Source organism: Rhyacophila brunnea, unplaced genomic scaffold (assembly GCF_057557595.1).
Source record: "Rhyacophila brunnea isolate RB1 unplaced genomic scaffold, BYU_Rbru_1.0 scaffold_23, whole genome shotgun sequence".
Taxonomy (NCBI): Eukaryota; Metazoa; Arthropoda; class Insecta; order Trichoptera; family Rhyacophilidae; genus Rhyacophila; species Rhyacophila brunnea.
This window is the reverse complement of record NW_028232893.1, coordinates 28,224,562-28,250,186: the sequence shown is the minus strand read 5'-3', so window position 1 is coordinate 28,250,186 and position 25,625 is coordinate 28,224,562. Positions and strand designations below refer to the sequence as shown.

The window sequence follows — 25,625 nt, the reverse complement described above, 5'->3', positions numbered from 1 at the left end:
GAGTATGGACCTAATAGATTGAGTAAGTGGCTAACATAACACTCTGTGGAGGCCCATATGGTCTTATTGGGATCGGACATGGTCAAAAAAGACAGGTAGATCTCGTCAGTGGCGAGTTTATGGATTTAAAGGCCCGAGACACTGATTGATGTTGAGGCCCCTCACGATGAAACATGAAATAAAAACCATTGGTACAGTTCGGTTATGAGGAATACAGCGGAAAACACATTTTGAAAATACCCGATATACTTAATTATTTGTTAGTTTAGGTTGGGTTAACCTAACAAATAATCCAGTATATCGGCTATTTTCAAAATGTGTTTGCCGCTGTATTCCTCATAACCGAACTGTACCAAACCATTAAATCCAACTACTAATGTACGTAACTAGTAAAAATGTCAATGAATTCCAAGAACCACATCTTGTAACTAAAAATAATTTGAGTTCAAGTACGCATCTATTCGAGAGTAGGGATTGCAATACCGAATGAAAATATCACTACCGGTTACCCCTATTCGTTAAAACATAAGTACCTACCAGGGAACCAATAATGGGAACTGAAATACCTAACGGGTAAGGCGATAGCAGGTAACTGACTCGAGTAAGGAAGAATCCGGGTTAAATTTACACACGTGTCAAGAATACGTTATAAATCGAATACTGAAAACTGCTCTCGGTTTATGCATTTACGCTCATTTAATGTTGGTGTATTACACACTATTGCACGTGCATAATGCGTGCTTCATTTTCGTAGGACACTCACACATTCAAAAACCCTGCATCAACATGCGGCGTATTGAATATAGCCTATTGGTTTTCTATTTATTATCTGTTCTGTGGTACCTACTTATCAGTAAATATAGCTATTACAATCTCTTCAAAACATTATTTTACAGAAAAAAACCTATCTATCTACATTTATTATGGTGACATATATTGTATGAATGTAGGAAACCATTGCCGACTCAAGAGAAAGCCGAAACATTCACGACTGGTCCTACCTTTTCCACCCCTCCCGTTGTCTATGGATGACCTGTCATTGTTCTATAGAGTGCTCATACTGACGCGTCTGTCGTGTTCACTTGTTGGAGTAGTCTTAGTTTCAAATTATTTATACTTAGATGAGTTACATGATAAATAATACACTAGCATTAACCACACATTCTACAAATGTAATGCATAGATCAATGCTACATATTTTATGGAAATCGATATTACCACCGGTTTTTGTGTGAAGGACTAGTCTGACTTTGACAGCTGACGAATAATAGGAATGTATATTATTTAAAATAACACTGATAGTTAATAATATATTTGATTTGAGAATTTTTTATAATCCAATTTGTAACGAAAAAGGACAAATCATATTATGTCAAGTAATCTGCTGAACAGTGGACCACTCGTTGCTTGTGCAAAAAGATGTACTCAGGCTTTATTAATCTAAAGATGGCGCTGAGGAAACCCATCATTACCTAACAACCAATATTAAATGTAAAAATAAAATTATAATATTTTTAAGCCATATTTATAATCTACTTAGGTATATTAGATATTTTATAGGATTAAATTCAGAAAACCAAACCCTACAAATAAAAATCATATAAGTGTTAGCTTAATTATTTTCCCACATAAATATTTCTTACCTATATTGTGTTGTATACTGTTTTTTGCCACTCTGTAGTTTATGACGACTGGGGCCTTATGTTAGAACTTGCGAGTTGTAGTCGCCCGGTCGACATGAAGTCATATGACATCATTGTGACGTACTACCGGAGTGATAATAGCATAACGCTAGTCAAATACTGGCGTTATTCATTGTCCCCATACACAAATAGGTGTTTCTGCATAATAATATCTATGAGCAGTGTGTGTTGGGCGGCTTGCCTCGAGCGTGTATTGGCTTACGTCACAATTACGTCATGTTGTCGGGTGACTTTATATTACCAGTTATAACATAGGCCTGCTGGTGTTTAAAAATACGGCTGAGCATCCCCGATCACCACAATTCGGAGCGATCACTGCTAAAGTGCAGAATCTGCTGTTAAATAAATACAAATTCTTTTTAATTAAATGAGTAATATCGCTGGATTATTCTTTTAATGTGTTCTAATATAATGTATCTCTCACCATGTCAAATAAATAAATATGAAAGATCTTCCGGCATTGAAAAAGGTAATGAACTTTGTTTTTCGTCTCCTAAACATTTTACATATTGTCGCTTTGGACAAACTAATCCTAGAGCGACGATATGATAAACTACCCTCGATACACAAGGCGGCTATCAAGGGTAGTTTATCATATTGAGGTATTATAAATTGTTACAATAAGTTAGCTAAAAGTTAACACTGCCAAGAGAGGTGTTGTTAAAACATAGCACTTTTTGACAGTTCAGACGGTTAACTTATTGTAACAATTAACCGCCTCAATACATAAATATGACAAATTACCCTCAATAGCAGACTTGTGTATAGAATAGATGCGCTGATATGTCCTGGATGTACATCCCTCGCCATGGCCCCCAGGCCAGGATCTTTGGCGGGCCCCCCCACACATTACTAGAGTTTTTAAAGGCAGTGACGCTTTACAGAATCGTTTTCTAAATCTTGTTCAGGTAAAATTAAGGGTGTTAGGTGTATATTTAGCAATTTTTTGTATTGTTGAATAAATCCACTTGAAATATGGAGTTATCGAATATCGACACACAGTAATCAAAAATTGCAACACACAACTAGACATTTTAAAATGTAGACTCTTTTTCTCATTAGGGCAAATTTGTGATGTGTACTTATCTCACTTATCAGGTCGACCCGTCACGCTGGGCCCCTCCAAAGCCCGGGCCCTAAGGCTCTGCCCCGTCAGCCCCCCTTGTGGGGGTCATGTCCCTTGCCGTACACAAAATTTGTATTACTTATTGGGTGGATAAAAAAAAGACATTACTATGATTGATGTGGTATTAATTTATTGCAGGGTATAAAATAATTTTAAAAAGTTACATATTCACTCTTAAGCGGTGAATGATATGGACCTGGAATCGTGCCTAAAATTAAAAACAACATACAAACCTGACTTACGCAAACTTTTCAAGGAGATGCACGGCCATTGTTCACATTAAGTAGTGTTTGTCAGTCATTGTCATGATTTCATTTTATGGATATCTTACTTACAATTTAATTTATATCAATAAATAAGATCATTATTAAGTATGATATCAAGTTTTATTCAGTGTACCTATACTTTAATTAAGACTTACTTCAATTAAAGTTTATAAAGTTAATAAACAGTGTACGTACCGAAAATTTCAATTAATTGAGTTAGCATTTACTTGGTAGAATTCCAGTTTACAAGAAATGAAAATATAATTAATATTAAATTCTACAGGTTTTTAAAAAAGGTTTGTCGATAGCTATTTCGGTTGTAACGCCATTATCAAGATTATTCAGATAGGCCGCTTGCCCTTGCATAAATACTACACGTGTATAGATAGAGACAGAATACATTCTCTTACTCGTTCCAGCAATATTATGAATTTGTACACTTATTATTAATTGTAATATTATTAATACTTTGAAAACCCTAAGTGGGTTTTTTAATGGATATCAAAATTTATCAAAATTACAGTGTTCGAGATTGACATTATTAATCAATTAAAATATTATTAGTATAATTGTATTATTCGTGTGTTTAAATTATATTTAATAGTGGCGACGAATGCATTACCAAATTTTCATTAATTATGTGATTACTTTTGGATAATTCGCGATTAATTTCCAACTGTTCGAGTAAATTCAATTTTAGACCTTTATTACATATATGCAAACATTCCGGCGCCGTATTATTACTGATGCTATGCGAATTTGATATCAAGTGTTTAGCAAACTGAGAATCTGTTTTACCGTTCCTGAAAGACCGGAGATGTTCTTGGAAACGAGTTTTTATTGACCTGCCAGATTGCCCAATGTAGCATAGACTACATGTGCCACATGTTATTTTATAAACTCCGCTTTTCTCCAGTTTGTTGATTTTATCTTTACTATTTTTTAAGTTTAATCCTAGATTATTATTAGCTTTGAATGCTACGTTAACGCTATGTTTAATTTCTTGATAAATTTTGTCTGAAATAATGCCGTGATAAGCAATGGACTTGTAATAACGATTTGAATCTTTAACGTTAGGGTATATTGTTGATCTAGCTAATTTAAGTTGTTTTTTATATAATATTTTATCTACCATTGATGTTGCATATCCATTACTTGAGGCAATTTGTTTAATGGTATGTAGTTCATCCTCAAAATCTAATTTGTCCATGGGTACGCTAACTAGCCTGTGGATCATGGCATGGTATGCCGCCAACTTATGAATTCATGGATGTTGCGATCCTTTATGTATAGTAGTTTCAGTGTAGGTGGGTTTTCTATATATTTTAAAGTTATGTTTATTATCAACCCTCTGAATAGTGAGGTCTAGAAAATTAATTCTGTTTTCTATCTCTACTTCGACCGTGAATTTAATATTACAGTGCAATGCGTTAGCCCTTTTGACGAACGAGTTAAGTTGACGGTCAGTTCCTTTCCAGCAAATCAAAATATCATCTACGTATCTATGGTAATATAATATATCAGCTACTGAGTCTATTTTAAGTGATTCCGATTCGAATTTGTCCATAAAAAGTTCTGCGAGCAAAGGACTTAAAGGAGACCCCATAGGCACTCCGTCAAGTTGGTTATAAAACTCTGAATTAAATGAGAAATAGTTATTTTCTACACATAATTTCATTAAAGAATGAATTTCTTCTAACTCGAATGGGTGTACTTTAGCTTTTTCTAGTGTTTCGTACACTATTTCTAAACATTCTTTAACTGGAATATTAGTAAATAAACTGGTTACATCTAATGATACCAGCTTACAGTTGCTAGGTAAATCTATGGTATTTATTTTATTAATTAAGTCAACTGAATTTTCTACGCTTATTTTGGCTTTGAAATTTGTAAGATGTTTAAAAGTTTTATTAATATAATATGCTAATTTGACTGTTGGCGTATTCGTGTATGATACCACAGGCCTAATAGGAATATTAGTCTTATGTATCTTCGGTTGACCATATGGTAAGGGTGCCATAGGATTCATAAGAGTAACACTACGTTTGATAGTTTCGGTGGGGAAAGTGATAGTGCAATCATTTATTAATGTTTTAACTTTACATGCGATTTTAGACGTAGGGTCTTTATTGAGTTTAACAAACTCACGCGGATTAAGAAAGTTATTAACTTTTTCTAAATAGTCTGCTCTGTTTATAATTACAACAGAGTTGCCTTTATCTGCCTTGGTGATCACCAAGTCGTAATCTTTAACTTTATTTTTAATAGATTAAAGATGTGAAATTTCTTCATTATTGACCACGCGTTTCTTCGTGTGCAATGCATCCGAAATCATTTTAGCTGTTGTATGTTTAAGTAATTTATTGTTATCAGCTCTAGCTAACGCCATTTCAGTGTCGATTGCTAGTGATTCCAGTTGTTTCTTAGATGGCAACTGGGGGATTTGGTATTTAAATCCTTTGTTAAAAAGTTGCATTTCTTGATTAGAAAATGTAACATTAGACAAGTTAATTGTTATTTAATTTGTTTAACAATGAATTTTGATGATGATTCTACGTTATATTGCTGGAACGAGTAAGAGAATGTATTCTGTCTCTATCTATACACGTGTAGTATTTAAGCAAGGGCAAGCGGCCTATCTGAATAGTCTTGATAATGATGTTACAACCGAAATAGCTATCGACAAACCTTTTTTAAAAACCTGTAGAATTTAATATTAATTATATTTTCATTTCTTGCGAAAATTTCAAGTTTAAAAAATTTGGCTTTCAAAAGATATCTCAATCATTGTACTGTTGATATTTGGCTCTATTGACTAATGAGTTTGCCGACCACTGATCTAGGGAATGAAATAATATAATATATATAAAAAGGACAAAGAAACCTTTCAATTCTTACACGATTAGCGCTTAATAACAAAACAGAATGTCTTCTGAATATGCTTTTAGGAATTGTCAGAATCGCTGTCAGCTGTCTCTCTCCATAGAAAAAACTTTTGCATACAAAATTATAACTTTGCCAGTGTGTCATACAAAAGGTTCCATGTCACCGAGTGTCATAGGTTCACCAATCTCTGATCTAGGGTAATCTATTATTCTTCGAACAGAGCGGACGAGGAATATTTTTGATTCATTCACCGATTCACCCCATGCTTACCCCGTTAGTACTCCACAACAAAACAGGTTGTGTACTGAATATAAGTTTAGGAATCGCTGCAGTCACTGTCAGGCGATGTTCTCTTCGATTTGTATTGTGAGAAGGGCCTCTTTAATTTCAGGTGCACCAACTTGATGTGTGTCTGCAGGGCGGATTTCTGAACGAATGCTCGACTGCAGATGTCGCAAGAAAATTTTTTCTCGCCCGTGTGAATTGTGGCATGTACTCTGAGTGTTTGTGGTGTCTGGAATATTAAAAGAATATTAAACATTTGATTACTAATTATTCAACAATTATTACAATACTCCAGGCACACACACAGAATAATGGTATTAGGTGGGGGGGTTCCATTTCAAAAAATATATTCATAATAATTTATTATTGATTTTTAAGGCAGCGGGAGGGGGTGAGGTAGTAGCTTCTAGTTATTTCAATTGACAACCCCTGCACTATGACAATAAATTACACTGTTGTGCCCAATCGAGAAGTGTTTTCAGGAGTTGCAATATAATGACATGATCATGCTTGCACATAGAAAGTTAGAGGGTCCATTTCGAAAAATTATACATAATAATTCATTATTGATTTTTAAGGCGGCGGGGTTAACAAATTCTTTTCTGAAGTTATACTTCTTTTGGTGCGTTTGGGAAAACAGATCAGAGTGTATTTTTGGCGTGTGACGGAAGTTGCGTGCGCCGATGCAACACAATTTATTATTATGATTATATTCATTTCGGTCTCAGGGGTACATGTGCATGCGCATAGTGTCATTTAGTTAGTCGTTCAATACAACCAGGTAAGTAAACATCACGTGTTGTAAACATAACCAATATTGTGTCATAATAAATATAGGTACCTATATGTTATGAAACAAATTTCTGGAGACTAACATTCTACACTGTTAATTTATATTCATAAAACTTTATATTGGAGTGAATATTTATTTTTCATTGTAAAGATTGTGTATAAAGATTTGAGGCTATATTTATGAGTAAAATAATTATATGTCAATAAATATATTAAAATTTGATTTTTTATTAATTTATCATGGCCACTTCTGAATCGATTATAACCGCTGTATGGCAAAGATGAGTTTTGGTCCAAACACAATAATTAAATTATAATTATCATGTGCTATATGAGACACAGATGAATTGCGTACATTTTCATCAACCTAATCCACTGTAATATTAATAGACTCAGGTGACGGCTTATTTTGTTTAGTTATGCCAAAGAAGTATAACTTCTAACGCGCATACATAAGTACACACACCGATTTAAAAAAAAAAAATTTCGACCATGTCCGATACTAATAAGATCATATGGAGTTCCTCAGAGTAGAGGTTTGTATTAACAGATTTTTTGTTTTTTACGAGAAATGGATGTCAGCCATTTGCTCAAGCTATTAGGTACATACTCTGACTAATATACAAATTGAAAAACTATATGTGTACTTGCAAGACCCAGGATTCGAACCTGGACACGGCTCAAGACGCCCTAATTAACTGCTGCGTCAGATTTGGTCACCATGAAGGACAATTACATTGCTTTTAAAAAAATTCTTTCACTTATAATTATGACAAATAATGTATTACCCATAAGTGATTTCTGTAAATGGAAGGCTTTGCATATGCATCGCACTAGTTTCCAGTAAGCGCCATCGCCCATCTTGGAAGACAGTGACCAATTAAAAATGACTAGTCATTTAAAAATAATACATGGGGTTTGACTGAACTAAAAATCGTCTGCCATTTTTCAAGATGGTGGCCATAGCACTGCAAATGGAGTGTTGATTTTTGGTATACTATTACTGGGCACCAGTGGCGAAGGGTGACTTTTGGAAACAGGTAGGCTGTGGAGAGAGCGCACTTTCAGGTAAATACTTACGGGAAATAAGAAGATAATCCGATATTACTACTGATGAATAGGTACACATCAACGACAACGACACATTAAATCGATGAAATATCAAAAACTCACTGACAATATAAAATTAAGCAATCCGTGTGAATTATAATTAGAATTACATATGCTCAAAATATATTGTCATCTTCGAAAAAATCCATTGTTGTGTATCTGTGCCACAACAGTTTATAATTATTACTACCGTAAAAATAAACATTTTGAAATACTTTTCTATTTAAAACACTGACTAATGAAAATGGTACAACAAGGTACAATATCAGATCTCAACTGACATAACTGACTGAATAAATTTTCCTTGTCTATGACGCATCATTATCAGAGGCGCGACAATCCGGTGTGGGTCTTGGCCTCCTCCAACAGCTCCCCCCACCTGTCCCTATCCAGTGTGGCCCCCAGAATACGGCAGTCACTGTCAGCTCCATCCAACCAGCGAATCTTTGGCCTGCCTCTTCTTCTATGCCCTATTGGATTGCTGGACATCACTCTCTTTGCCGGTTCATTGTCATTCATACGGTGCACATGATCTAGCCATCGCAGTCTCCCAATCTTAATTGATTGAACTGCGCTGCAATCTTCGTACAGCCCATAGAGCTCAGCATTATATCTTCTCCTCCAATCGGTGCCGTCCCTGAGCGGTCCAGATATAAGGCGGAGAATTTTTCTTTCAAAAATCTTCAGGGCTCGTTCATTTCGCAGAGTTAATGTCCAGGTTTTCGATGCGTAGGTGAGCACTGGCTTTACAAGTGTCTTGTAAAGAGTGCTTTTAATTCGGCGAGATAGTATGCGGGACTTAAAATGTCTTAACAGGTCAAAGTAGCATTTATTCGCAGACACGATTCTCTTGTTGATTTCTTCTGTAATATCATCATGTCGAGTTACAAGAGAACCAAGGTATATGAAACTGCCGACCGTATCAAATTTATATGCACCAATATCTAACTTTGTTGCACTTTCTCGTTGTGTGACATAGACAGGCATGTATTTAGTTTTTGCCTCGTTTATTTGTAAGCCCATTCTTTTGGCAGAAGCTTGTAGTGTTGTGAATGCCTTTTTCAGCGCCAATCCTGATATCGCAATGATGCGATATCATCGGCATACGCCAACAGCTGCAAAGACTTAGTGAATATCGTGCCGCTGCCACGGGCATCAATCTTTGCATCCCGTATCGCCTTTTCTAGCGCAATATTGAAAAGAAGGCATGCCAGAGCGTCACCTTGCCTGGGGCCATTCAGTGATATAAATGGCTCGGATATTTTCGCTTGAAGCTTCACCCGGCATTGTACTGGTGTCGTTGTCATCGGAATTTCAAATTCTCGCATTGCTTCATATAACTGGTTTCGATTAATGCTATCTTAAGCTGCCTTAAAATCGATGAACAGGTGATAAGTGTTAATATTGAATTCAGTGGTCTTTTCTAGAATCTGCCTGCCATATGATCTCCCTCGTCGAAAGCCTCCTTTGTAGTGCCCGAGTATTCCTTCTACAATGGGTTCCAGCCACTGGAATATCAGAATCGACAACATTTTATATGCAGAGATAAGGAGTGTCACCCCTCTGTAGTTACTACATTCTAGTTGGTCTCCTTTCTTGTGCAGGGGACAAATCACCCCATCCTTCCACTTCTCTGGCATCTTTTATGAAGTCCATACTTGGTGGATTTAGGCTATGCATATGTTTGAGCAGGCTTTCCTCCCCACCATTTATTAATTCACTCTGTACATTATCTATTCCAGGCGATTTGTTTGCTTTTAACCTTGATATGGCACCTTTTACCTCATTTAATGTTGGTGGTTCTTCGTTATCATCAATGCCACTTTGTACTGATTCCTGGTCATGAGTATTAATATTAGTGTTGTCGGCATCATTATGGGGGGTATTTAAATATTGATCATGCCATCGTCATCCTTGCACATTGTAAAATATATAACCCCCATAAAACCCTTCCTAACATTATTTATCTTTCTATAGAACAGCCGGCTTTCCTGGGCTTTATAGTGTTCTTGGAATAGGATCATTTCCTTTTTTAAATAATCACGTTACTTTTTCTTGTGTAGTTTCTTTTCGTCACGCCGGCGCTTTTTATACTCATCGTCTGATGCCCATGTTTTCTTCTGTAGTACCATTAAGTAAGCCTCATTCTTTCTCGTAGTGACTTCGCGGCAATCTTCGGCAAACCACTCTGATCGTTCACCTGTTTTCCGGCGTCCTAAGGTGTCATTAGCTGAGGATACTATGAGGAGTCTTGCACTCTTTCCAGTGTTGATTCACCTCTTCATGGTCTCCAACCTCAACATTGTAGTTTAGGTGAGTGTTCATGCTCTCCTGGTACCGAGTCAGTTCTTTCGGAATCTTCAGTTTCTCTGTGTCAAAGGGTTTTGCTCTTGCTCCCATTGCCTTTTTGGTGTTTGAGATCTTTGCTCTAACTTTTCCACACACTAGTCTACATTAGCCCCTCTGTATGTCCGGACGTTCATTAGATCCGATCTGTGCCTGTTGTCTATCAAAATATGGGCTATTTGGTTCCCTTATATATGTTACGCCAAATGTGCGAAATTGACTATTACATGAAATGGGCTAAATTTTGGCTAATTCATGTAATAGTCAAGCCTGTTGCCTTATTCATGAATTAGGTAAATTTTCTGCCTAGTACATGAATTCACAAGGGCATGGAATTCTTAAACATGACAGTAGAAAAAGTAAATTTAATACGGATGATTTTATTAGTTATAATTGGACATAATATTATATTATTAGGTTAGGTTGGGTTAGGTTAGGTTAGGTTTAAATTCTGAATTATTCAACTGAATGTCCATTTTGAGGTTAGCTAACAAGTATCAACAAACTATCAAAAACATACAATCGACCATTGCACGATCAATACCCAAGCACGAATCAAATCGCGAAAATACCTTTTAATAAAATTCATCCGTTATCATATTATAGTTCTAGTTTTTTTGCGCATAGTAAATGGATATGAACGTCATTGTAGTTAGTTATTGATTGGTATATTTTTATATTATAATCAATGACATTATTTGACACATTTAGTTAGTTTGATTAGTTGCAAAAAATACCACCGGAGCGCGACCACCTATTTTGACCATAGATAATACACGTACTTTTTGACCAATCCACGAGCATTTCACACATTTAGTTTAGTTGCAAAAAATACCACCGTAGCGCTACTATCTAATTTGTCCAATGCATGAACAAGGCCGAAAAATTACTGCCGAATTCATGCACTCACCAGATATTTTGTCTAATTCATGAATAAGGCAATGGGCTTGCATTTTTCATGATTTAGGCAAAATTTAGCCCATTTCATGTAATAGTCAATTTCGCACATTCGGCGTAACATATATATCCTTATGGGGAAACATTGTGCTACCAATAATCATATTTAGTGACGCTGCAGAGCTAATTAGTCGGGTACCAAGCAATACTTTCATTGTGAAGACTATGTTTTCCGCCAATGGCGGTGTAGATTGCCTCCCGTCCTATTTTGGCATTAGGTCACCGAGTATTATTTTCATATCGTGATTTGAGTGCTATGAGTGCTATAAGTCTATGACTCAACTAATTGATAAATAAAAATCACGAGATAAATTATTTTTTATTTTTAACAACAATCAATATTTATATGTGATTGAATCCCATAGAAATTATTTTTTAAAATCATCTTATTTATTTATAATTTGCTTAAAGCGGCGACCATTGACAATAAACATTTAAAGAGTATAAGCTGACTCTGAGGCGCTTATAAATCTAGACCAAATTTGCTATAGAAAATTGATTTTGGATTAACACGTCCAGATTTCACTCATTCAGTTGAAAACAGAAGGCGCTTATCATTTGACTTAAGTAAACAGTCATTTATCAAAACATCTAGACAATCATTAGCCAGCATTCTAAACTCAAATTCTGACGATAGATGACTCTCAATATTTTTAGATTTTGCACATTTTAATTATTCATTTAAATTTAATACTTAGTTTTCTTAGAAGGTAGGCTTTAAATAATCGCCTAGTATGGAGCCTTCGCCACTGCTGGGCATTAGCACTATGCACATGCAAGCCTCCCGTGTACTATTACCAGGTAAAACCCTAATACAACAGAACTATAAATAATTGTGTTTGGAGTACCCTGACTATAATACAAGATGGAGTTGGACGTTTACCTTAAATCCCTTGCCGCAGACATCACACATGACTTTATTAAGCACCTCATCGGAGTGACACGCCGTCATGTGATTCTCCAGGCTGACAGCAAGCCGGTACCGCATGTGGCACTGATCACACTTCAGCATCGGTTTGTAATCTTTTGAGTGATATCTCTTTTTGTGCGTTTGAAGTAGTTGAGGATTGTGGTAATTTTTGGAACACTCGTCGCACTGGTACCTGAAAGCAATCGGGTGAAAGTTATTTTTTTAATGTAGAATAGAATTCGAAACCTCGAAAAATATTAATGCAGCGGTGTCACACAGAGGTGTCGTTTACAAATAAAATATATTTTTGTTTCCATACATGTCCGGATCTGTGTGCTTTACCATTTGACTACTGGCATAGTCAAGTGAGGCAATAAATAATTACAAGATAAAAAGAACTTTTGAATCATATAAACTTGACTTGACTAGCTTAAACGATCAAAAAAATTTGTACTTGATAGAAATAATACTGAAATGTCATTTTGACATTTCATATTGATTTCCATAGTAACGCACGTATATATTAATAATTTAGTTGCTAGGCCCCAGACCCCCTAGCAACCAATAATAGTGTTTTACTTTTTACGGATTTCTTCCGAAATAACTTTTCATACAAAACAGAATTAACTGAAAATGAATTCAATTCCACTTAAAGATGGCTAAAAGTATTAAAAGAATGCATTGGCATCGTGTTCTGATATATTCTAAAAGTTTCAAATGTCTAGCTAGTCGTTAAGTTAGTTAAAAATCGATTGCAAGATTTCTACTGGATAAACAACCACCGGACAAATAAGAATACGACATAATAAAAACGTTGTAAAATAAGTGCTGTTCGACAACAAGAAATCGGCGATAACAGGGAGTCGCTGTAATCACATTTACAAGACTTCTCAGTGACGTACTTGTCATGGCCGCGTGTTTAAATAATGTATCGGCTCTTGTTTTAGATGCGACTCTTTTTCTTCGCAATAAACGAAAAGTATATTAATCTTAATATACTCTAATAAGCTCCTGATCGTTTTAGACATATTTTTATTATAAAAAGCTTTAAATTACGTAAATTAATAGATCCGAACACCATGGGAGCGTAAAATGAAATGATAAATTATGGACTGGACTGCACTGGAGGGGATTGTTAGTTCACAGTTTTAACACGTGGACAAGAAGTTCTTGTTCGACAATATAGTGGAATGCTAATAACCTAAAACTGCACGTATAGTAATCCAGCCCTATTTAAGGCAAGGCTTAAATATGAGAAAACAGTCATTGATAAGAGATTATGTTATGTAATAGAAAAATATTATGTTTTGCTACTACCCAAGGCTCTGTCTATAGTCAGGCTGCAGCATTAAATTTCGAGAGTAACGCTTAACTTTGAATGAAATGCTGTAACCTGTCCGCAGTAAATGAAGGTTTTCGATTACTTACTTAATTTATCTAATACACTAAGTACATGAACACATGCTGTCTTTTCTACTTTCTTGTTATATTAGTTGTTATTTGTAATTCAGATACTTTTATAATTTTGTATTATGGCGCATTGGCCAATCGCTGTAATGCCGTAATCATGGCCCCCACAAGGGGGGGCTGACAGGGCTCTAGTCCGGGGGCCCGGCGAGGCAACTCCACCATATAAGTGAGATAAACACACATCACAAATTTGGTTTCATAGTCAAAAAAGTCGCCTGCGGCACTATTTTCCTTCAATAATGTTGTTATTTAAAATTATGTGGTTATACGGTATAATTTTTAATTGTGTATCGATACTCGACAACTCCATAATACAAATGGATGTATTAAAATATACAAAAAAAACACTAAATATACAGCTACACCATTTGGAAAACGCTACTGTAGAGCATCACAATGCCTTTATTCTTAGCGATAGGTAGGGGGCCCGCTTCAGGATGTGGGGGCCATGGCCGTAATACTCTTTTCCTAAATAAATAAATAAATCTCTTGGATAACACACTAATTTCGTATTTAAAGGCCGTTTAGTTGATTTTTAACGTTTTAACTTTGATTTATGCGTTCACAAATTGAAGGGGGCCCCCGAAAAGGGGTCTAAAAAATACATCATGTCAAAAAGTGATTTTATCGACTAAAACGGGTCTATATAGCCTTGCTCACGTTATTGGAAAATTTTATTATTTTATCTGTCACAGTTTTTGTACTAAAATGCTTACCGTAGAAGAAGGGTCTATATCAGGGGTGGGCAAACTGCGGCCCGCGGGCCGCATGTGGCCCGCCGGGTATTTTTTTGTGGCCCGCCATCATTAATTGTACTTCTGATTACGAATAACTTTTTTTATATATTTTTAAAAAATATTGACAATAGATTAAAATTTGAAGAATCTGTTGTTTCGTAAATGTATTATCTCAGTACGTCTTTTTTGCGTCTCGTCTCACACTATGTAACCACTATTTTCTACGTTGAACATCGTGGCACATTTAAATACTTTTAACTCCGCGTTGCAAGGAAAATAAATATATGCCCATATATGGTAAAAAGTTTCAATGGATTTCAATTAAAACTCAAGTTATTCCTTCGACAAATATAGAATAACAACGTGGACCACTTTCCAACTTTGAAGTTGGTGAATATACCAGAATATAAATTTGAAGAATATGGTAAAATTATTAAAGCTCTGAATGACGATTTTTCACAAAGATTTAGTGACTTCCGAAAAATTGAGACAAGTTTAGCAATAGTACGCGATCCATTTTCAATAGATATTGATAGTGTACCGACAGAACTACAACTTGAGATTATCGATCTGCAGTGTGACACTGATTTAAGAGAATTCCATCGTCGTGAAGAAATCTCCAAATTTTACAATGCCCTTAATTCAGACAAATTCGACCAACTTAAAGATTATGCAAGAAAAATGTTCGTTATTTTTGGATCAACCGATATATTATGTGAACAAATATTTTCGATCATGAACATCAATAAAAATTCTTTACGATCAAATATCTTCGATGCCCATTTACAAGCAGTTTAAAGGATATCAACTACAAAATTAACACCTGAATTTAAAAAAATGTAGGTACAACAGTTTCATTCTTCTCATTAATTTTTTTGTAATGTTTATTTTTCGTGATAATAAATAGTGTATATCTAAAAATGGTATTTTACTTGCGGCCCGCCGCTCATTTTGAATTCTTGAATTTGGCCCTCCATCCAAAAAGTTTGCCCCCCCCTGGTCTATATGATTTATTTTGTTAAATAAAAAAAAAAAAAATGTCAATGATAAAGAGTGCTTTCATGAACTTAATTATTATCACAGATATACTCCAAAAGTCCGCATGATCGAATGAAATGTTTTTTTCCTCTTCTGCGGGTCTATTCTATGCAAAAGACCGCTAACGTGATAATGTGTTAGTATTTATTACATACATTTTGTATTGAAATATTATAATTGTAACAATCAGTTAGCCGTTTAATCAGTCGAAACTGTCTCTCTCTCTCGCTCTCTCTCTATCGCTCATGCTCTAAATTTTAGCACAGCCAAGGGGCATGCCGTTAAAATATAGCATTTATTGCAACAATTAATACCAACTAATTGTAATTGTTACAATACGTGCTAATAATTCAATACAAACATACCCTAGTTAGGGGTTTTAGCGGATGAAAGCAGCCTTTTGTATAGAATAGACCCCTTGAACAATTTTGTTTTTGCATATAGACTCCCTTTCGGACGACGTCTTCAATTGTTTATCATTTGATACATTGAACAACTATCCGATGATTTCAAAGATACGTGACGTTTAAAATCGATATTTCCTCACATACCATTTTTTTTCTTCAATATTAACACATTAAATTTAGCAATATTTTTGATACTATGATAAGTTAAGTTCCAAATTCAAACCGCGACGTGGAGGTAGGCTGTGGAGATCTGATATAAGAATAATTTTGATGTTATTATTTATCGTTGAATAAAAAAATAGTTCATATCATTATTAGCAAATGCAAGTATGTTAAAACTAAAAATTGAAACGATCCATAATGCTGGATTTGAATCAAGGTAATCAAATACCTACCTATCAGTGGCGAGAGGTGGAGGCAGGCTGTTAAGATTCAATAAAAATAGTGCACACTAAACTTTGTCAGTCATACTTGAACTAAGAATACAAATTACAGATGGTGTTAGTTTTAAAATCCAAATCTAACTGTTCTTACCTTACATTAGCATTGGCATGCGGTTTACTTTTGATCAGATGATTCCTGTACGCAGCTTTGGCGCTGAAGCTCTTGTTGCATGGTTTGCAGTAAAAGTTCACCTCTTCTGTGTGCGTTTTGGAGTGGATGGCCAGCTCCTCTTCAGTCGAAAAGCTATCGAAGCATCTTCTGCATTTGTGCGCTTTGTCAGTGTGTTTAACGCTGATCAGAAAATGAGAACAACTAACTTATCTATACATTTGCAGTGAAAACTATTTTTTATAATTGATAATTCACATTGTAAGTGTTTTAATCAATCAATAGAAAAATAAATATTTCTAAAATTCAAAGATAAACACTAAATTAATTAAAATAAATCCTTTTAAATCTTCCGACGAATCAATTGCGTTATCTGCGTCAAAGAAAATCACCACTGTCTCTCAAAAAGTCAAAACATCGAAAATACTCACCGGACATGCTTGGCTAATGTATTCGGAGTGGTGAACGCCTGAGGACAATGCGGACATTTGTATCCCTGTTTGCCGTTGTGGTGTCTCATGTGGTAACTGTGCCCTAGCTCAGTGCTACAATTAACAATTACAAAACAAAATATTATGTTATGAATTAAAATCACATTCATCTGAAATTACATTCATTATTTTCTTCAGAAACTAAAGCTCCGTTGACATGATTCACTTTTGATGATCATCACGGAGCAATCATCCCTAGTGACCCGTGTAAACACACATCCATTAACGAATCATCGAAAGTGATCATCCGGAATCAAAAGTAAGTGAAGTTCAACTGGTTCTTCTTCTTGATCATTTAATTTAATCATTATGGATGATTCCAAAAATGCCACGCATTCGCACTGCGCCCCTGAGTACTGCCACGATATATCGTTGCATTACCCATAGTTTTATCCGCCAACACATCTTTTTCCTATTCCTCTCTCTCTCTCGATGAAATTTTATGCATTCATATAACAATCACAAACCTGCACCGCAATAAATTTCACTTGACGCCATTTTGGAATGAATTCAGTATTTCACTTAGTGTCACATGTAAACAAAAAGTGAATGCCTGCATTCAATTCACTGCAGATGATCATCCACAGTGACTCGTGTAAATGACCCTACAGCTATTAGAAAAAAATTTGAAAAAAAATATGGTGCCGGACGGGACATCACATTGCATTTGACGGCTCTGTAAAGAAAACCCACAGTTTCTACTTACGTAAAATGTCAGCAAGACAATAAAAATGTATCATTTCTAAAATGATGTCGGATAGTTCTCATGTTTAAAAAGATTGGCCAGGTCTGGTTTAAGCGAACGAGTGCAAAGACAAAGTGAACTCACGTGCTAACTTGGCCGCAGATGTTACACGTTCTCGTAACGTGGAGGCCGGTGTGCTTCGCGACGTGGTGCCGCATGGTTGAGATCCTTATCATAATCTTGCCACACTCCTTGCACTCGTAGCGTATCTCGTGCGCGCGCTCATAGTGTGAGATGCACCGCGGCTTTGTCATGTAGCGCTGCTGACAGATGATGCACACAAACGAACCGGATGACTGTAACAAGCATTTTCGTAGACTGTAGAAATTGTGTGTACTAAAACAATAGAGAGAAGAGTCTGAAAAATTGAGTTTAGTCGTCAAGTCCTTGTGAGATTCTCACAATAGCATGCTTTGAAGGCCACTAACCTATTTTTCATTAAGTAAAATGTCATCTGGCTACACTGCAAAACACTCTTTAATGTGTAATTACCTCTTATAAAAGATGTTTTATGAAAGACATTATATAACACTAAAAGATCTCTGACGAATATTCTTCATAAATGATATTTGTCAGAAATCTTTCATAGTCTAATACCGGCCTTATTCCACATAAGCTTAAGGACAGAAGCTTTCGGCTTATGTAATGTTCTTTCATGTTAAAATGAATTGAATTGAATGAATTGGTTCATTAAGCCAGATGACAAGCAAATATGGTCGGTCAATAGCAATAACATACCTCGGCGTGTCTCTTCAAATGGCTGGTGTAGGCCGCTTCGTACAGGTAACTCCTGGCACAAGGGTCACATTTGTAAGGTGATTCCTGGTATACTTTAGTTTTCCTTACGTCCTCCAGTTCTTTCATATGTTCTTCCACACTCAACATCCGGGTGACGATCAAACTGTCATTTTTATGTTTTATCATTTCCGCTTCGTGAGATGTAAGCTTTTCGTCCCGGGATATCTTATCTGTGACCACCTTCAACATTTCCGGGGACATCTGGAGTGTTTTATGATAGGCTTCCGCAACCTTTTTCGCTTTTTCGTCGATTTTTTTTTGTTGCAAATTTGATCTCCTTCCGGTTTTCTGATATTCCGAATGATCAACCGAATTTACCTTCATACAATACTCTTTTCCCTGTTCTAAATTTCCAGCCGAATTTACTTCTTTAAAATTATTTTTTTGTTGTTCTATGTTGTCAGCTAGATCGGATTGAGTGTGAGTTTTTTGTTGTTCCACATCGTCAACAAAATTTATCTGTGTATGAATATTTTGTGTTATATCGTCAACTAGATTTATCTCAGTATGAATTATGTGTTGCTCGGCATTTTTAGTTGAATTTTTTTCATTACAAAACACATTTTGCTGTCGTGTCAAGCTGTCAATAGAATTACTTATAGAATGGAATCTTTGATGTTCCACATTTTCATTTTTGTTGACATCTTGCAATTGTTGATGTTTAACATCTTTCGTGCAGCTGAATACATCCGTAGTCGAGCCGTCGACGTTAGGCATCGAAGAAGACGATTCAGAGTCGTTATCAAATTTAATAGTATCAAAATCATCAAGAGAATCCGGAGCATCGATCTCAATTTCATGATGTTTGTGATCTACGTCAGATTCATTTTTAATATACATTTCACTAGTAATACAGTTAGAATCATTACTATTGAACTGTAAAGCAAATTGCGGTTCGGAACGATTGTCCAAACTTTGCGTTAAATTAGTAGTGCAAATTAATTGTTCACCATTGGTAACGCGATAGTCATTCGATACGATTCCGACACAGTTTAACGGACTAATGACCGGCTTGACGTCAAGACATTCCAAAGGATCCTGAGATGGAACGCATTCAATATTATTTTGAATATTTATCGGTGTGGTATAAATGATAGTTTCGTCATGGACAGTCTCAGGTTTTACGGACACAGGAGTGAATACGCCATACGTAGCTAATATTGTTTGTCTCTCTCTCTGCAAATTTGTGAGCCACTGCATCTGTAAAAATATAGAATTAATTTAAATATTTAGACATAGTATAATAAACGCCCACAATGATCGAGCGGCTTACGTGTCAGCTTATAATGAAAACGTGGGAAGTCTGAATTCTGGCTCTGGCAAACAAATACACATATTGTTTTTCAATATGTGTTTGGAGTCAGATTATGGACCTAATAGATTGAGTAATGGGGCTGGCATTCATACCTCGTAAAAACAAAAATCCAAACAACAAGGATCCTATATGCCAACAGAGAACCTAGCGGAAAAATACGAAGCTTGCAATTTGAAAATTCTTTTTGGTAATTTACAATTTCAACTGTTTTAATTAATAAATAATATGAATATGAAAACATTAAAAAGATTTTTTTTTTTTTAAGTCAAAGATAAACTAAGATAAAGATAAAAGATGTGAATTTATCACATATTTGGTACATAGGTTACGTTATTATTCCATTATTTTTAAGGTTATATTTATTATTAAAATTTAGTTTATTAAGTTTTCAATTTTTCACCGTTTAGATTTTTGACTAATTCATAGTTTTAATATTGTTTACATCTATTTTAAAAAACATTGATTTTTATAAAAAATATAAATGTGTATAACTTGAAATCCTTTTTACTGACGGCACAGCTGTCGTGTCTTCATTAGTTGACCATTAGATATAATTAGCATGTTATTTAAATGTGGTAATTAAATGCACCGCGGTGAAGAATTTAATGGACACTTTTTGATGTTTTTTTTACATTACTTTACTTTCGTACATTCAACAATCGTACACATTTTCAGGAACCAATTATGTACGAATGTCGAGGACCGCCTGTAATCGAAAACTGAAAAATATATACTATCGAGCAAGCACGAATATTTTTATATTGACAAACACTGAAGAAAATAGCGCCGCAACTGATTTATTTTACTTGACTTAGATATTGGTGGAACAAGATTGCGGCAATCATGCTACACTGCATTAAATTAGTGACACACTTTTAATTTATGTATATTTTGTTATTAAAACAAAACATTAGCAATAATAATTGTCAGCGTTTCCTCTATCATAACTAGATCAGCGCATCTACTCTATACACAAGACTGCTATTGGCAGCTATCGAGGGTAGTTTATATACAATAAGGTAGTTGTAATTGTCACAACAAGTGGAATGTTTCAACAGCACCTCTCTTGGGTGGGCTAACTTTTAGAGCAAGATAGACAGTTTTGACTGTTTAGACGGCTAACTTATTGTGATAATAATAATACTTCGATACAAGCATATGAAAAACTCCCCTCGATAGCTGCCGATAGCAGTCTTGTGTATAGAATAGATGCGCTGTAGTGTTTGTTTTGATTGAGAATTACGACAATATGTATGTACTGCATTTATAATAAATAAGAAGAACAATCTATAAACTAACACTCCACTCATAGAATCCGTCACGAGACGCAGGTACCGTTATTGTCACGAGTTCTTCACTCGACATAATACATCCGTTATTCCCGTCAAATCAAATCCCTCAGTGCATTCTTATAATTAATCTCTTGATCATATTGATCTCACATAAGTACATCATTACCTCACGATTATAAACTCATGTCATCATCCTTATTATTCCATTCAGTGTATTCTTATATCAACCAATAAACCATCATATCAACAACCAAGCAACAACGACTCTTCATCTACCTCCAACAAAACCGTAACACCAAAAGATTGTGAAATGTACGAAAATATAACTTCTCTCTAGAATGTACGCAACGGAATGAAATCCTGCTGTACACTTTCCAGTCACTCTAGTATACTGCAGCGCACCGGTTGGGAATCTAGCACAACGGATAGAGATGTTAAGTAAGAAGATGTAGTAAAGCACTCACCTGACCGGCGGCGGTGAGGCTTCCTTTAGCCAGCTGGGATAAGATTCCATTGGCGTACTGGCATTTCTCCTTGAATTTTGTGCATTGGTTCAGGGAGTTTAAACACTCATTACACAATCGCTCTGGCAATCCACCGTTATGAAAGATCTGAAATTGTACAAAATTGATTTTGCATTCATAATTTGGAAACACAAATCTTGAAAAAAAGTAGTGTGCCGGAAAAGACTCGAACCTGCATCCAGAAACCGTTGGATCCTTTACTAATTTAGCCACATATACTCTAGCTCATTATGACGATATAACAGTCAAAGGGTTTCGCCTTTCGGCATCTTCAGGCACTATGTACACCCGCCAAAAGGCAAATACACACTGATAACGAATAAAATTTAAATCCATTAGAATTTAAATTCAAATTCCAACAAATACCTACCTATAGTATTAATGGTACAGTTCGGTTATGAGGAATACAGCGGCAAACACATTTTGAAAATAGCCGATATACTGGATTATTTGTTAGGTTAACCTAACCTAACCTAACCTAACCCAAACTAACATATAATCCAGTATATCGGGTATTTTCAAAATGTGTTTTCCGCTGTATTCCTCATAACCAAACTGTACCGTATTAATATTAAAACTACAATGTTTGTTAATTTCTAAAATTCTATTAAGCCCTGCCTCAACCAAACCATAATAGTTTAGGTATGCTATAAGCGATCTGATAAAAATAGTGCACACTTTTTCAGTCATACTTATTTGTTTTCGTTGAATTAAGAATACATAATATCGTCTCTGTTCTGGCAAAACACACTAACTGGAGAATACTAGTTTTGAGTAATTTGACTTTTAAGTTGTTAAAATGTTTGAAATAATGGTCTATCATGTGAGTTTATTAAGTAATCGTAAAAAGGATGACTTTAAAATAAAGACTGTTTATTTATTAAGAAGGTTTCCAGACGGTAAAGTTTGAAATAAGGAACATTTTGGTACTAACTCAATATATCAGTGTTTTCTGCCAGAACAGTGACGATATTACAGATGGTGTAGGTTAGTTTTTTAAAATTCATTAAACCCTGCCTAAAACAAACCATAATCGATAAAAAATATTCTTCTATCTATTATAAAACATCTAAAATTATTTTGTATGGTTTAGCCAAGTGGCATAATTTTAGATATTATATAGATTAACAAATATTGTTTGACTAGACCCTACTATGACTTGGATTAGGCAGGATTTAATTGAATTTTAAAAACTAACAAACACTGTCTACACATTGCAGTCTTAAGTTTAATGAAAACACATACGCTAGACCAGGGTTGGCCAACCTTTTGCATACCATGCACCATTTTTTTTTCACAGACAAGTTCAGATGCGCCATACAACTCAAGCACCTTTTCTACCTTCTTACGTTCACGGCTGGGGTAAATAGGGATAGGGGTCGGATCTGCTTCATTTAGGGGAGGAAAAGGAATAACTCAATTACGCAATTAAATTAATTAATTTATGCCAGTTCAAAAAATACACGTTTCGGAGCACCAATCTACAATAATCAGAAATGATCTCTTGCCGGAGAGTCACGTTTGCTGAAGATAACTCTGGACCACAGTTGTTGGATGTGATGAGAAAGAGAGAGCTCTGAGCGGAATGGCGCACTTTGAGCGTTTGGATTTCGCTAGTCTTTCAATGTTTGGAGTTAAATTTGTTACTGAGAGCAGCAGAGAATTCTTCAAATTTAAATCAGTTATTCGCGTCCTTGTTTTGCTTTTAATCAATTTCATGGATGAGAATGCTTGTTCACATCTGTATTTCGATCCAACGCGACATATATAACTTTTTGCAAATTTTATTAGCTCTGGGAAATGTTCACAGGGTAATGAACGCCAGAAATTAATTATGACAGAAGCATTTTGATCTGGAAAATGCTCATCAAATTTCAGTTTCAATAATGAATTTGATTTTAAATCAATCAGTTCCATTTGTATGTTACTAGGCATCTGCATTACATTTTGTTCACTAAGTGAAAATGGGTTTATAAAATGCGAACAATGAGCATGCAGTTTTCTTCTTTAGCAAAATCATGAAAACTACTTTCAAATGACCCTTGCAATATCTTGATTTTTTCAATATATTTGGTCAAATTGCTATTATCCGCAGCACATTCATTCTGCTCTTTCAAGTGTGGAAAATGGCTCGAATCCTCATTTTCTAACTGAGAGATGAACAGTTTTAATTTAATTTTAAATGAACTGATGCTATGTGAGCACTCAGGTGTTGAAAATTATGATGACGGTTTGGCCACCACTGCGCTAGACCGACAATGTTTAGTGTGCACTATTTATGTCTGATCTTCACAGCTTACCTCCACCCTTCACCACTGCTAGATATATATAACATATTATATTATACAGTACTCTCTCTCTTTCCTCCCTGGTACATTACTTTCTTCGCGATGAACGTACGTTTTACGAAGGAGAAGTTTCCAAAATAAACCTGTCGCATCTGCGTTGTATACTTGTTCGCGGCAGACTACTGAATTTTTGACAATCGAAAAATCAAGGCGAATTATAGAGCTTGATTTTGTGCTTTCAACTAGTAAAAATAACGTAGTTGTCGGATAATCGAGCGGCGGATTTCTGAGAGTGTACTGTATATATATATATCTAAAATAAGATATACATGTATGGCGTATAATATTTACAGATATTCTGGCTATCTCCCCAAAAGATATCAAAGATTTTTCATCTAAGACAGGCAGTTCATCTGATGACACAAATAGACATCCTCTGCACACCTTGACTTGATATTCCACCTTTTCTGAATGTCGCTGATACATTATTACCGCTATTAAAAAAGGAAAACGTATTTCGTTAATAATGGTTATATATTATGTTAAATTATTATTAAAATTGCCATCACAGATACGGTAATAATTTATTTTCTTCGATTTGTTTGTATTTGATTTTGACAGATGACTTTTGTTTGGCCAATCAGTGCTGCCTGGTGCTGCCATAGAACAATAAAAAAAAGACGTCGATTGTGTAGCTACCACAAAAAAATATACCTCCTGAAAAATTTTGTCGGTCGACATGCAATACCACGTAAGCGACAAAAATCAAATTGTTCATGAGATATTATAAAAAACGTGTTATTTTTTTATATTTGTGAATGTAATAGGTATATTTAAAAAAATAAATCCTTAATTAAATATGTAAGGTAATTTAATTGTATTTTTAAGAAAAATAATATAAATATTTTAATTGTTTGCGGCTTTGCCATTTTTATTTTATTTTAGGTCAAGCTTCATTCGCAGAATTAATTGCAGAATAATAAAGTTTCCATGTACCTAGGTACATAGTTACGTACGTTACAAAAAAATTAACACTTGTTTTTTGATTCCGAATAGGTACCTACAAAACAAAAATATTTAAATTGAAACCAAATTTCAAAATTGTGAAAAAAACAAAAAAAAATTGATAACAACAAAAACTATACAAGGTTTTTTATTTCTCTCTTCTTCTTCGTCCTCTCATGGCTGAGGTTCGTAACCACCGTGAACTGTAGTTATCTTCTGAACAACTAGGCCTATCCACCTGTCTGTTTAACGTGAGGCCTGGCGGCGGCACTCATGTTGTATCTTAACTATGGTTTTCGATTTCGAAGTATTGTGAGTATTGCCAGGATTGGAAGATTTCGAAGATTGGAAGAGAAATAGGTATTTTCGCAAATTTTTAACTTGTATTTCGTATCATTTAAAATGTAAAATGAAACCATTTTGTTATATCATGAACTTGAATTGAATATGAATTTAAAAAATACTTACTGAAGCTATATATTTATATTAGAATTGGGTTGAGTTGGATGTTCATCTTCACATAATTCTTCAATACCAGACTTAAATGTCTCGGTAATTGTCGCAGCTAAGAGGGTTACCTTT

The 25,625-nt window shown here is 35.0% G+C and overlaps 2 protein-coding genes across 2 annotated transcripts in view; both read right to left on the bottom strand.

Moving 5' to 3' along the window:
• Window positions 1-5,463: 5,463 nt before the first annotated feature.
• LOC147069794 (uncharacterized) lies at window positions 5,464-24,644 on the bottom strand. The gene is made up of 8 exons (XM_085950544.1): window positions 24,390-24,644; window positions 21,691-21,837; window positions 18,560-19,819; window positions 17,906-18,117; window positions 17,017-17,130; window positions 16,568-16,768; window positions 12,355-12,574; window positions 5,464-6,495 (listed from the first exon to the last, which is right to left on the bottom strand). Exons 1-8 carry the CDS (start codon window positions 24,522-24,524, stop codon window positions 6,298-6,300), a joined length of 2,487 nt encoding a protein of 828 aa, XP_085806670.1. The 5' UTR covers window positions 24,525-24,644; the 3' UTR covers window positions 5,464-6,297.
• Window positions 24,482-25,625, bottom strand: part of LOC147069793 (uncharacterized) — a 23,729-nt gene continuing 22,585 nt past the window's right edge. Inside the window, exon 9 of the mRNA XM_085950547.1 lies at window positions 24,482-24,532. The gene's annotated coding sequence lies outside the window, so the exon portion shown is untranslated. The remainder of the gene's footprint in view (window positions 24,533-25,625) is intronic.